Raw genomic sequence first — 12,646 nt, 5'->3', positions numbered from 1 at the left:
AACATTTTTTAAAGGTAGTAAACAGAGGTAGGAAGAACCAGCTACAAGATCTGAGTTGAGTTAGCCTAAAATTGAGAAAGCGTAAATAAAATTTAATATCTCTAAGTATATGCACAACCTTTATTCAGAAAATGATGACTAGATAGTTTTCATTTTGCTAAGAACAAGTGAACTGGGCTTAAAACGTTAGAAGGGATGATTTAGATGAGTTTGTGAAATCTGCTAAAGATTAGGACTGTCTACTGCGAGGGAATGCTGAGAATTTATGGAGCACAGTTTTTAAAAATATTTTTACGTAACATAGTTTTATTTAAATGGTTTATGATTCCAGCTGAAGTAACCCAGTCTTGTTCATCCAAAGTGACTTATAATTGTAGCTGAAGACAGAGGTCGTAAATAAGCTGGGCCCCTCCTTTCCTGCTGTTGCGTACACAGGGTGCTGCCACGTGCTGCATACATGCTACAGGCACGTTCGGGGGCCGTTCGCATCGTAGCTGCTGCCCTACACTCTGTCCCCTCTCATGCACTCTGAGAGAGGGTAAATGACAGTTGACCTTACAGATATGTCTTCCACCTGTGCTAAGATGTGAACACACTCACCATTTGCAAACACTGATAGCTTAACTGTTATTAATTTTTTAAATTACTTTCAGTAGACCTGGTAACAGATCATGGCATGATATATGAAAACCTCTGCCCTAGATCACCTCTTAGGGCTTAGGGTCATCAAGTATGTGTGTATGTATCTATGTATGTGTGTGTGTGTGTGTCGGTTGATTATGTAACTACATCCAGGATAACGGTGGTTTTCCTTATGTAATTATTTCTTCACCAGGGATGAGTTCAACCTCAAATTGACCCTTCTCAGTAATCAGTGGCAGGGAGTGATACGCAGAGCCCAGCAGAGGCGGGGCATCATTGACAGCCAGATCCGCCAGTGGCAGCGCTATCAGGAGATGGCGGAAAAGCTTCGTAAATGGTTGGTTGAAGTGTCCTATCTCCCCGTGAGTGGTCTCGGAAGTGTCCCAATACCACTGCAGCAAGCAAGGACCCTCTTTGATGAAGTGCAGGTAAGGTGCAAAACAGGCGGTTTTTAAACCTCTTCTGCATTTCCACTGCACGCTTTACCCTGGCCTCGGTTCCTCAGAAGGCTATTAGAGTGACGCTGGAATGAGGGCAAGCATTGTTCTCAAATGTCAGCAGAAATATGTAAAATGATGGCATTACAAAGTCCATATTTAACAGTGAAAGTAGGGCGAGTCCCAGCCTCTCACAAAGACTGACTCCATTTCACCCACCGAGGCCTCCCAGCAGCTCAGTGAATCCCAGCGTGGATGGAAAGGCAATGACAAAGAAAGGAAAACTTTGCACTGATTATACATATTTCACTCATGAGCAGTTTAACTGAAGTATTCCAGAAAAGATGAAAGACTCAGTCCTGTGTGAGCTGTTTGTCCATTCCCCTTACTTTCCCCAGCCTGGGAGTTTGGGAGTCCATCCTCTTAGATGGAGACCACCACACCCTCTCATCAGTCCCTCCCAGTATATTTCATAGGCTCCTTTTGTTTTGAAGGTCACTGTTCTCTGCTTCCTTTCTTCTCCTTGCTTCTCCGGGAAACCTCATCTATACACGTGGCTTCCACTACTCCCTACCGGCAGAGAAGGGTCAAGTTGGTATCTTCTGGTCACGTTCACCTCCTGAGCCTCCAACTCATGTATTCAGCCCCCTTTTAGCTTCATATCTATGTGTATCACAGACATAATATACTCCATGGTTCCAATAGAGCCTGTGATCTCTGGATCAACCATTCTCCACCAGTCCGTTCCACGTGTCCAAACCGAGGAAATATCACCAGCTATCTGGTCTATCAGTCAGCAACCCAAAGTCATTCTAGAGCTATACCCTTCATTTTATCTCCCTCCCCATATCTTATATCCCTCAAGTCTCCATCCCTACTGCCACTACCTTAGATTAGGTGCTCATGATTTCTTGCCTAGATAGACAATAGCTTCCTAACCTGTCTTAAAGTATCCAATATATGGCCTTCCATTCCATTTTCTACCCCACCGCTTAATACTCTTCCATGAATCTCAGTCACTTTTACTATAAAAACCAAACTCCTGTGCAAGGTGTGGTCTGGCGTCATCTTCTACCACCCTCTTACGGGAATCCTGTATTCCAGCCGCTAAAAACTAAGTCCAGTGTCCTGAATTCGTCACATTTATCCTGTATAGCAGATTTGCCCACCCTGTTTCTCTGTGTGGAAGATGTCTTCTCCCTGAGTCCTGGCTCTCATCACAGCAGATCCTTCTTAATCTGGTTGTGTTCCTGTGTCTTTCAAGACTCGTGAAGGCTTCACCATTTGAAGAAGCCTCCCTGTGCACCCAGCGTGGGTCACATGTCCCTCTGTGCCCCTGTGCGTCAGTGTCATAGAGCAGTTTTCCTATTGCATCGTGATTGCGTTTAACTTGGGAGCAGAAACTAAGCTTTCTGTGTGGAATTCTCATTTATTTATACATTGCTTCAATCAGGCCCAAAGTACTGGGTCAGTAAAGCTTTTTGGAAAAAAGAGGGCATGTTATGTATGCAAAATTTTAGGATTATTTAAAAATACTTATAATGGGGAAATGGTAAAGAGAAGGATGAGAAAGTAAAAATCTGTGGTTTCTTTCAGTTCAAAGAAAAAGTGTTCCTGCGACAGCAAGGCAGCTACATCCTCACCGTGGAGGCTGGCAAGCAGCTCCTGCTTTCTGCCGACGGTGCAGCTGAGGCTGCCTTGCAGGCTGAACTCGCTGAAATCCAAGAGAGATGGAGATCAGCCAGTGTGCATCTGGAGGAGCAGAAGAAAAAACTGGCCTTCTTGTTGCAGGTAAGTTCGGCTCTTTCCTCCTGTAGGCCTAATGCAGTTTTAAAAGCCCTTTATTACTCAGCCATAAAAGGAAACAAAATTGAGTTATTTGCAGTGAGGTGGATGGACCTAGAGTCTGTCATACAGAGTGAAGTAAGTCAGAAAGAGAAAAACAAATACCGTATGCTAAACAAAACAAAAGGAATATAAAAAAAAAAAAAAAGGTCTGAAGAACCTAGGGGCAGGACAGGAATAAAGACACAGATGTAGAGAATGGACTTGAGGACACGGAGAGAGGGAAGGGTAAGCTGGGATGAAGTGAGAGAGTGGCATGGACATATATACACTACCAAATGTAAAATAGCTAGCTAGTGGGAAACAGTCGCATAGCACAGGGAGATCAGCTTGGTGCTTTGTGACCACCTAGAGGGGTGGGATAGGGAGGGAGGGAGGGAGACACAAGAGGGAGGGGATACGAGGATATATGTATATGTATAGCCGATTCACTTTGTTATAAAACAGAAACTAACACACCATCGTAAAGCAATTCTACTCCAATAAAGATGTTAAAAAAAAAAAAGCCCTTTTAATAGTCGTGCTGCTTCCTCAGCGTTGTTATTCCTGCGAATCAAATAATGCAGATCGTTACGTCAGACCCTGAAGTATTTTGATCCCCTGTGTCCTGTTTAGGACGTTGTCCTGTCTTGCATGAACTAGAAAAGTTTCCCAATTTTCAGCAGGTGGTCTTTTAGGAAAATCCCCCAACAAACTAGTTTTAAGTCTAGTAAGACCATCCAAGCAATGAATTCTGATTCATGGCCAGTACTAAGCCAGAAACCATGAGATGACTTTATAAATCTAGACAAGAATGCAAAGAGTAGATTCCACTCCCTAATCTAAGACTCTAAAGTGGTTTTCAAGATTGATGTCTCTTCTTTTATAGCAGGGAAAAACCTATCCAAGAAGATACTCTTGATTTGATCTTAGCTTATCCAAGCAAGTTGCTATGAGATAAAATCTCCAGGAGGTATATTAAACCTTTAGTTGGATACAGATAGCAGGCTGATCACACAGCAAGTTTAGGGAAATTTAGATTTAGCAGACCTCCCACAATATGCTTTTCTCCCTCACTTTCCAATTCCTTGCATAAGACGCGATTAAAGCAGCAGTTGAATTAAGGCATAGACTCTAAACTCAGATAAACCCAAGTTAAAACCATTAAAAAACCAAGTAACCTGGTTAACTCAACCTATCAAAACCTCGGTTTCCTCATCTGTAGAGTGGGTATGACTACATTTCTTGCATAGGGCATTGTGAGGGTTTAATGAAATAATGGAAGTAAATCATGTATCAGAGTACCTGGTACATACTGAGTACTCAGTAAATGATGGTAATTATTATTGTTTATATTATTATCATTTTGAAATTGAACATGACTAAATACTGAAGTTTTATATGTGTTGATAATCACCAACACTTGAATAAGATTATTAAATTTGGACTGTCACTTTTTGGATCAAAGGTAATAACTAAAGCTAATGAAACACATTTTGCTTTTTTTAATGCTTAAAGTATGCACATTCATTGGGTTATTCTACTGAATTTTATTTAATAATATATGGGGATATATGTATACATGTGGCTGATTCACTTTGTTGTACGGTGGAAACTAACACAGCATTGTAAGGCGATTATACTCCAATAAAGACGTTAAAAAAAATAAAAATAAAATGCTGAAAAAAAAATAATATATCACCTTCTGTGTAGGAAGCAATCAATCAGAAATACCACCCAACATATGTTAGAGAACCATTTTTTTGCACACAGCACAATTCATCAGTAATACGACACGCCTGATTCTTTTTTCTTCTTTTTTTGCTTTCAGGAAAGGATTAAAAACATTGTAAATCATTCTGCAGAGAACATGTTAATCATATCTTTTTCTTTATTTGTGATTGATTTTTGGACACGTTTCTAAGACTTAATAAGGCGAGATGGCTGAGTCACTACATTTGCTTTTCTTGTTAGTCTATTTGTTGGTGTATAAAACATCCACTTTGATAGATGTTTGCAGACCGTAACATTTAGTTATTTCCTTATAATTCATGTAGTAAAAAGACTTGGTTATAGCTTCAGAACCTAAGCCATCCTTGGAAAGGGGAATCCCTATTCTCTTGTTAAAGTTTTATTTTCTTTTGGATCATACACTAGGTCCTGTTTGCCTAAAAAGGAATTTATGGAGCTAAATTCTAATGTTTATACAGCCTCATTTTACTGTATCTTTTCACCGTAACTATAAAGCTTACATATTTTTAGCTTTTAATTAAATGCTGAGTAAATATGCCAAAAACAGTCATTATAATTCTATGCCTTGCATGTTTACCCGCTTCACTATTGCCTCTTACTTTGGTTAGGAAGAATAAAAAGCTGACCTTTTCTCTTTTAGATCAGTGAACATTTCTTGCCTGCGTGTTCAGAGATTTCAGTGTGTGATGATTTAACTGAGAATGTTGTTCAGTTTAAGCAAAAGAGGATCTTTTGTCTATCCTCACTATGCTTAGCGTTGATGAACTAAGTGTAGCCTGGGAACACCGAGATCTCTTTTTTGTTTGTTTTTTGTTTTTGTTTTTGTTTTTGCGGTACGCGGGCCTCTCACTGTCGTGGCCTCTCCCGTTGCGGAGCACAGGCTCCGGACGCGCAGGCTCAGCGGCCATGGCTCACGGGCCCAGCCGCTCCGCGGCATGTGGGATCTTCCCGGACCGGGGCACGAACCCGCGTCCCCTGCATCGGCAGGTGGACTCTCAACCACTGCGCCACCAGGGAAGCCCCTGAGATCTTTTACTAAAGCAGAATTGGAACAAATCTGTCCAAAATAGACATTTGGGGCTTTTGTTTTTGGGGTCTTGTTTTTGTTCTTTCTGGTGAATGGGAAGAGGGAATGAGGTTATGTACTCTAGGAAGTTCCTCGAAGGAATTTTAAAGAGAAATGAGAACTTTGGGCCAAACTCTCAGTTTATTTAGAAACCAAAAGACATTATGAGCAGGGAGGCACTGTAGCCAGCACTTCTTAAAGAAGACAGTTGTAATAGCATCGTGCATTGCTGTGCTGAAAATAAGGCATCGGGAGAGAAGATAGGAAGAGCCGAGACAAGAAAAGACCAGTGACGAAAGATGATGAAAGGGAAAATGTGAAGGGAAATGCAGCAGGATTTGGCTCCAGGCTAACTACTAAAAGCAACTCAAGTTGTCTCTCTTTGGAGCTCAGTAATTTAAGTTGAAGGGAGGGTTACTGGGGAAGGGGAGGCCAGGAATGGGAGGTATTGGACAAAATGAAGGAGATTTGTTTAGTTGAATTTAATTGGCACTGAGACACCAAATGTGGGCTAATTTGTAGATAGGGTGCTGTAAAGAATAAAGTCTCCATCATGGTTCCTCTCATTTTTTTCTTTTCTAATTACTTAAGAAATACATGTGTCTGAAAAAGATGTAGATAATAATTGAAGCATAGAGAGTAAAAACTGAAATTTCCCCTACACCACCACCCAAATCCTAGAATCTTCCCCAGAGGGAACTCTTGTTACCTTTGGCGTGTAATCTTCCAAAACACAAGCACATCATGTATGTTTTCTTTTGTCAGTACATAGGGATCTCCACATTCCACACCACCATTCTATCCTTCAGAACACTTACCAGTAGCTGGCATATAAGGTTTACATTTAAAAAATTGTGCATTATTTTTCTTCCTCTACTTTTTTTCTTTGGATAGGTTTTATGTTTTACACATAGCCCTTTGTTACATATGTTTCAGTACCATCAAGAGAAAGCCAGTCAAATGCTATGCTTTTTAGAGCTATATGTTTCTACTTCTGTAACAATTCAAATCTAAGTGGCTTATACTATTTATATATTGAATTGAATCAGAGTCAGGGTTATATTATTTTTACATTTCATGTCACTTCTCTTACCTATATGTATTTTCACCCTGAAAGAGATTTCATATCCTCTTTTCTATCCTTTAGAGTGCATTGAGATAGTGTAGACATTAGCGCCATTATGGGTGGAGTTAGGAAAGAGGCAAAGTACTGTGTTCATACTCTCACCTCTGCAGATAGATTTGGATTCAAGTAACATTTTTGAGTACCCGTAGTATGCTGGGTGTCTAGTACTTGGTGTCTTGGCACCCATCTTTTCCTTTAATCCTTTAATACAATTATAGAGAGTTTGTGTATCATTTCAGTTTTCATAAGCAACACATAGTGCATTACCTGCTTGCAGTCACCCAGATGATGAGAACCGTCCAGTTTAGAACTCAGCTCTTCCCACGCTCCCCCCAGTAGCGTGGGTGTGGGCGCTTTCACAGTATTCATCGGTGTAACTTTAATTCTTTCTCTGGGAATCGAGAAGAGAGTTTTTCTTGTTTTCCAACTTCCTGCTCCTTAAAAATCCATGAAATTTCTTTTGCTTCCCATTATAGGACTGGGAAAAATGTGAGAACGGAATAGCTGATTCTCTGGAGAAACTACGAACCTTCAAAAAGAGGCTCTCCCCACCTCTGCCAGATCACCACGACGGGCTCCACGCGGAGCAGATGCGTGGCAAGGTAAATCGCTGGACTGAGCTTTTAACCGGCAACTACTTGTGCTTCCAGGGTAATAACGCCTTTGAAAGCATGCTTCAGTCAAGCTCCTACGAATGTCTGCATGTAGGTGCAAGTTTCTGGTATTTTGCATTAGGGCAGACAACTCTGGTGAAACTTGGTTGTTGATTTATTGCAGTCGATGAAATTATAGACTAGTTTATGGATTACCCTAAGTAAGTAAATGAAAATGTAAAACACAACATTAAAAGGTATTTAAAAACTAGGTTAAGAGCAACGAAGACAATCTTTTTAAAGTGTCCACACTGGAGAGTCATTCTAGAAGAGTGTAGCTCACAGAAAGAAGAGTGAGGCTCAGCAACCTGGAAATTCTGCAGCTGATGGCGCTTGGAGAAATACACGCTGCCCTCCAGGCTCTTTCCTGTAAGAAAAGTAGGAACTATGGACTTCCCTGGTGGCGCAGTGGTTAAGAGTCCGCTCAAAAAAAAAAAAAAAAAAAAAAAAAAGTAGGAACTATAAGTAGCTGCTTTCAGTTACTGCATGGAGACACACAATCCTTCAGATACTCAAGGCCCTAACTATTTAAAGGTTATGATCAACACTTCAAATGGCACTTAGAAGCAAATCAGAAGCTAATACAGACCACCCCCCCCCGCATGGGGAGCTCACTGAGACCAACATGATTTAGTGTCTGTAGGATTTGTTCCATTCACTCCTGTGTAGGCAAGTGCAGTGCCTGAATAGCAGTTCTCCGCTGAGCAGTATGCAGAGAAAATCACAACTACCCTTAAAAATGCTTTCTTCCCCGCAGATGACATGTCCTCATGTCCTCCAAGTCATTTGCAAATTACTGCACGGGAGTAATTCTGTTTAAACTTCACGCAGACTTAAACGACTTGGATTTTGATCAGGGGTTCTCTGCTGCTTTTTGGCTAAGAGGCTGTAAGCCTTTAAGAAAGATTAATTTTTAAAGAAGTCTGGAAATCATGAAAAGGGTGGATATAAGAAATTTTCTTCGCTATCAAAATGTAAGGATGATCTTTGAGATTTGAAAGAAGCAGATTTAGGAAAATGAAAAGGTAGTATACTTTATGTCATGGATGGCAAGAGAGAGAAATACTGTCTTGAGGTGTAAATTCAGTAGTATGCAAAGATTAAAAAGAATTTGTTTTAAGTCTGTGCCTGTGAATTTATGACAAATGATTAAAGAAAACTTTCAACAAGCAAGAATGGGAATTTACTGGGCTCCTCCTATATGCCAGTGGCTAACCAGTGTTATCTTAGTTGGCGTGAACGCAAGGTCACGAGCACAGTCTGCTGTTCCCTTCTACAGATGTGAAAAGTGAGGCAGCTAGAAGTTCAGTAACTTCTCAAACTTAGTAAATATCAGGGTTTCCTGAACCCAGAGGCTGTATTTTTACCACACAGATTCATCTAGAACAGAGTCTGTGAGTCTGAAACAGTTGGTTTCTGAAAGTGGTGTTTCTCTTTTAACCCATACACCAAATCTGATGTTTGAGTTGGGGGGCTGGGAGTTGAAAATTGGTATAAAAAGAGGAAAATCTTTACATTGATATAATTTAATATGTCTATGGTTATAAGCAGAAATGCTGCATATTTAGTACACCTGGATAGTTTGGTCTTTCAGCCAAATACTGTTACCATGGGACCTCATTTCCCGAAATACACAACAGTTACAAACACACCTGCTATTAAGTTTGGAGATTAGAAGGATGCATTTTGGTCCAGCTCTCTGCTACTCTTCCGCAAACCACCTTAGCAGCAAAACAAAGCAATTACCTAGAAAATTCAGGCTATAACCTAGTTTGCTTAAATTGCCTGAGAAGTTAGCCTCAGACGGTACCATTAATTGCCTTTGCCTTTGGAAACTTGTCTGCTGTATGAAGAGAGACGGTACCATTAATTGCCTTTGCCTTTGGAAACTTGTCTGCTGTATGAAGAGAGACGGTACCATTAATTGCCTTTGCCTTTGGAAACTTGTCTGCTGTATGAAGAGAAAAAAGAGAGGGGAAAAGCCATGTGAAATACTCTATTCATGTACCAAATTAGCTGGAATCTAAAAACGTCAACAGCTGGCAAAAAGCAAGAGCTGTACAAATTGTAAAACTAGTCATCTGTTCAAAGCATTGCAAAAACTATTGTCAACTCATTCAAATATTGGATTTTTCCTTAAATCGTTCCCCAAAAGGAGAAAGTACATATTTTTTCCAGTAACTTAAAGAAATCTCTTCTCCTGCAGAAAACGTATTCAGTCCATTATTTCAAATTGAGTAATAACAGCAACTGATCCTTTCAGCTACTACACTGTAAACCTGTATCACAGAATGTAGCAACTGATAGTCTTTGAACGTGAAAGTTAAATCTGGTAGTTTGGGTTTTTTTTTTTTTTAATATTTCATTAACATGAGCAGTCACTGGGGACAAAGGTAATGTTGGTTTAAAACTAAGGAAGATCAATGCAGTGATGAAACTTGAACTAGAAAAGACGATCAGAAAAGATCAATGAAATGGGAAATAGATTTCCATTTCCCATTAGGAAAGATTCTGCAAGCAACCTGGTATTATATAAGAAGACCTTGGCAAATTATCAGATTATGGAGGAAGCAAATAAAGTAGCTACTAAGTTGGATGTTCAAATAGAATGGGATGGAAATGTAATGACATCAAGAGGGGATTCCGAATACACCTCAGAAACTGTTGATGATAGATGCCCATGGGTATTCAAGTTTTGTGCTTTTTTTTAAATCTAGGAATTGGAAAATGCAGTTGGGAGCTGGACAGATGACCTGGCACGGCTGACGATGCTGAAGGATGCGGTCTGTGCCTACATCAGTGCAGACGATATCTCCATCCTTAACGAACGCATGGAGCTTCTGCAAAGGCAGTGGGAAGAACTATGCCACCAGGTGAGACAAACTCTGGTCTCAGTATCCGCTCAGAAAGGTAGAGAACTGGAAGACGATTTGGAATGTCTGTGGCTATGTCCACATTTGGATAGAGGAAGACACTGTGCTTATTATAAGAATGCTTCAGATTAAGACAATTATATCATAACACTATATTTTAAATGCATCCAAACTGGATTCTCTTGCCCTTTCTTTTACTGGCTGTCAAAATATTTTAAAGAGGAAATACAGTTTTGTGGTTCACAGATGTGGTTTTGCTAGGTAGATATTGGTGGTCTCTTTCTTACTTGAAATGTGAAAAAACAAGGTTTTATTTGCAGTCGTAGCTAATGCTGTGAGTGGTTTTGTACATTTAACATTTATTATTGCTGTTGATCTACCATAGTTGTTTCTTCATAATTCATGGGTGTATGGCATTTTTAGCCATACTTTATTTATTTAGTAAGTACGTTCTGTGTACACAGTACCTTAAAAGAGATCCCAGATTGGGTTTTGATTTGGAAATGAAAGGGAGAGATTGCTGGAGTAGCAAGGAGAGGACATTTGAGGCAAAGAGGAATAATAGATAGGCCCGCAAGTGAAGAATAGCTGCGACTCATAGCCTTGAGATCATAGCCTCCAGGAAGCAGGAACCGTGTTCCTGCTGTCGTGTTCCTTCCTGTACCTCGATTGCCTTATCTGGCACAAAATAGGTTATGACGCATATTTGTTAAGTGAATCATTCACATTAATTATTGTGAGTTTCACAAGCTACAGTAGATGTCCCTACAAACTAAGGGCAGTGTGGATTGCAGAGAATAAAGGAAATGCTTGTTGAACTGGATAAATCTTGAATCGAGTGCTGAGATCAGAGTGGAAGGGCCAGCTTGGTGTAGAGGGAGAACGTGGATGTGCTAGACAAGGTTGCAGCTTGAAAAAGGCACAGGAGTAGAGCAGAGAGAGGACCTGGCTGGGGAAAAGCAGGTGTTGGAAGGATGAACTAGAGAAAAACTCTGGAGCACAATTGGCAAATGTGTGAACAGTTTTGTGTGTGTGTGTGTGTATTTGTGTGTGTGTGTGCTTTTTAAAAAAATAATTGTAAGATGATTTTCATAAATATGTTAATGATTTGCATTCAAAATTAATTTAGCCACTTTCCCCAGAGTTCTATATTCTCAATGAACAGTGAGAGACTTACATGGAGTGTGGTGATGTTCATCACACTTTATTCTTTTCTGAGTTCTTCAATCCAAAATCAATACTACCCAGTAAATTAGTGTACACTTTGAGATGTAAAGATTTTATCACAGCATATATAAATGAAAGATATTCGGTGGGTACAGATATTGGAAAATGCCCACAGCAATGTTCAGTTACCCTTGTGAGCCTTGTTCATCTGTTTTTCTTAAAACTGGGAAAAGTCTAACACTACTTGCTGACTCAGTACTTTTTAGCATATTATGTGAAATGAGTTAGACTAGATCCATTTCTCTAGCTAACTGATGTCTCTAAAGCTTTCAGAGAGATAACACCTTAGATATTGGCTTCCATCTCCTTCCCAAACCTACCGTGAACCTCTCTATGCCAAGACCTTGCTCAGGCCATTGTTCCTGTCTAGACTTCCTGCGTAGACTATTCCTTCCTTTCTGATTTTCTAAACTATCCTCTTCTGTTGAATTCCAGTACTCTTGTGATGCCATTGTTTGAAATGCTCAGACCTCCGTTCCTCTGAACGCCCATTTCCCTTTTGGTCTATGCCATCATGTGACAGTGCCTTGCTCCTTTTTTCCTCTTCTCCTTCTTCTCCTTCTTTTTCTCCTTCTCCTTCTTTTTCTCCTTCTTCTTTTTTAATGCCTATGACATGAGTTCAAGATCGTGAAGCCCTTGAGGACAAACCCTTTCTTTGCATCTCCAGTGCCTAAAACGGCTGAGTGTTTCTACTGTTGATTATTAAGACAAGACTTTAGGATATTATTTTATATCTTACGTTCCTCTAAATGTATAAAATAATGACAAGGTTTCTGAATATTTAGGAGGGTAAGAAGATTATAATTATGTAATACTTTTTGATTTAGGGAAACTGATACTGTGTAAGAATGCCACCAGGTACAAAGGATACAAACTTCCAGTTACAAGATGAATAAGTTCCAGGGATCTAATGTACAGCATGGGGACTATTGTTAACAGACTGGATTATATATTTGAAAGTTGCTAAGAGAGTAGATCTTAAATGTTCTCACCACACAACATATAATGGTAATTATGTGAGGTGATAGAGATGTTAATTAACCTTG

The 12,646-nt window shown here is 39.9% G+C and overlaps 1 protein-coding gene across 3 annotated transcripts in view; it reads left to right on the top strand.

Annotated features, from left to right (window-relative positions):
* The window catches only part of SYNE1 (spectrin repeat containing nuclear envelope protein 1), a 451,837-nt gene that overhangs the window by 369,467 nt on the left and 69,724 nt on the right, over positions 1 to 12,646 (top strand). For 2 of the 3 annotated variants that reach the window (XM_024748028.1, XM_024748024.1), the window contains 4 exons: positions 836 to 1,070; positions 2,676 to 2,870; positions 7,324 to 7,449; positions 10,218 to 10,373. In XM_024748028.1, coding sequence (XP_024603796.1) covers positions 836 to 1,070; positions 2,676 to 2,870; positions 7,324 to 7,449; positions 10,218 to 10,373 — 712 coding nt within the window. Of the gene's footprint in view, positions 1 to 835; positions 1,071 to 2,675; positions 2,871 to 7,323; positions 7,450 to 10,217; positions 10,374 to 12,646 lie in introns of those variants that run through there. The other variant, XM_024748025.1, reaches the window with a different exon arrangement.

The sequence above is a fragment of the Neophocaena asiaeorientalis genome, unplaced genomic scaffold (assembly GCF_003031525.2).
Source record: "Neophocaena asiaeorientalis asiaeorientalis breed wild unplaced genomic scaffold, Neophocaena_asiaeorientalis_V1.1 scaffold123, whole genome shotgun sequence".
NCBI lineage: Eukaryota > Metazoa > Chordata > Mammalia > Artiodactyla > Phocoenidae > Neophocaena > Neophocaena asiaeorientalis.
Note: the sequence above shows the minus strand (reverse complement) of the source record. Positions and strands in the feature narration are given on the sequence as shown.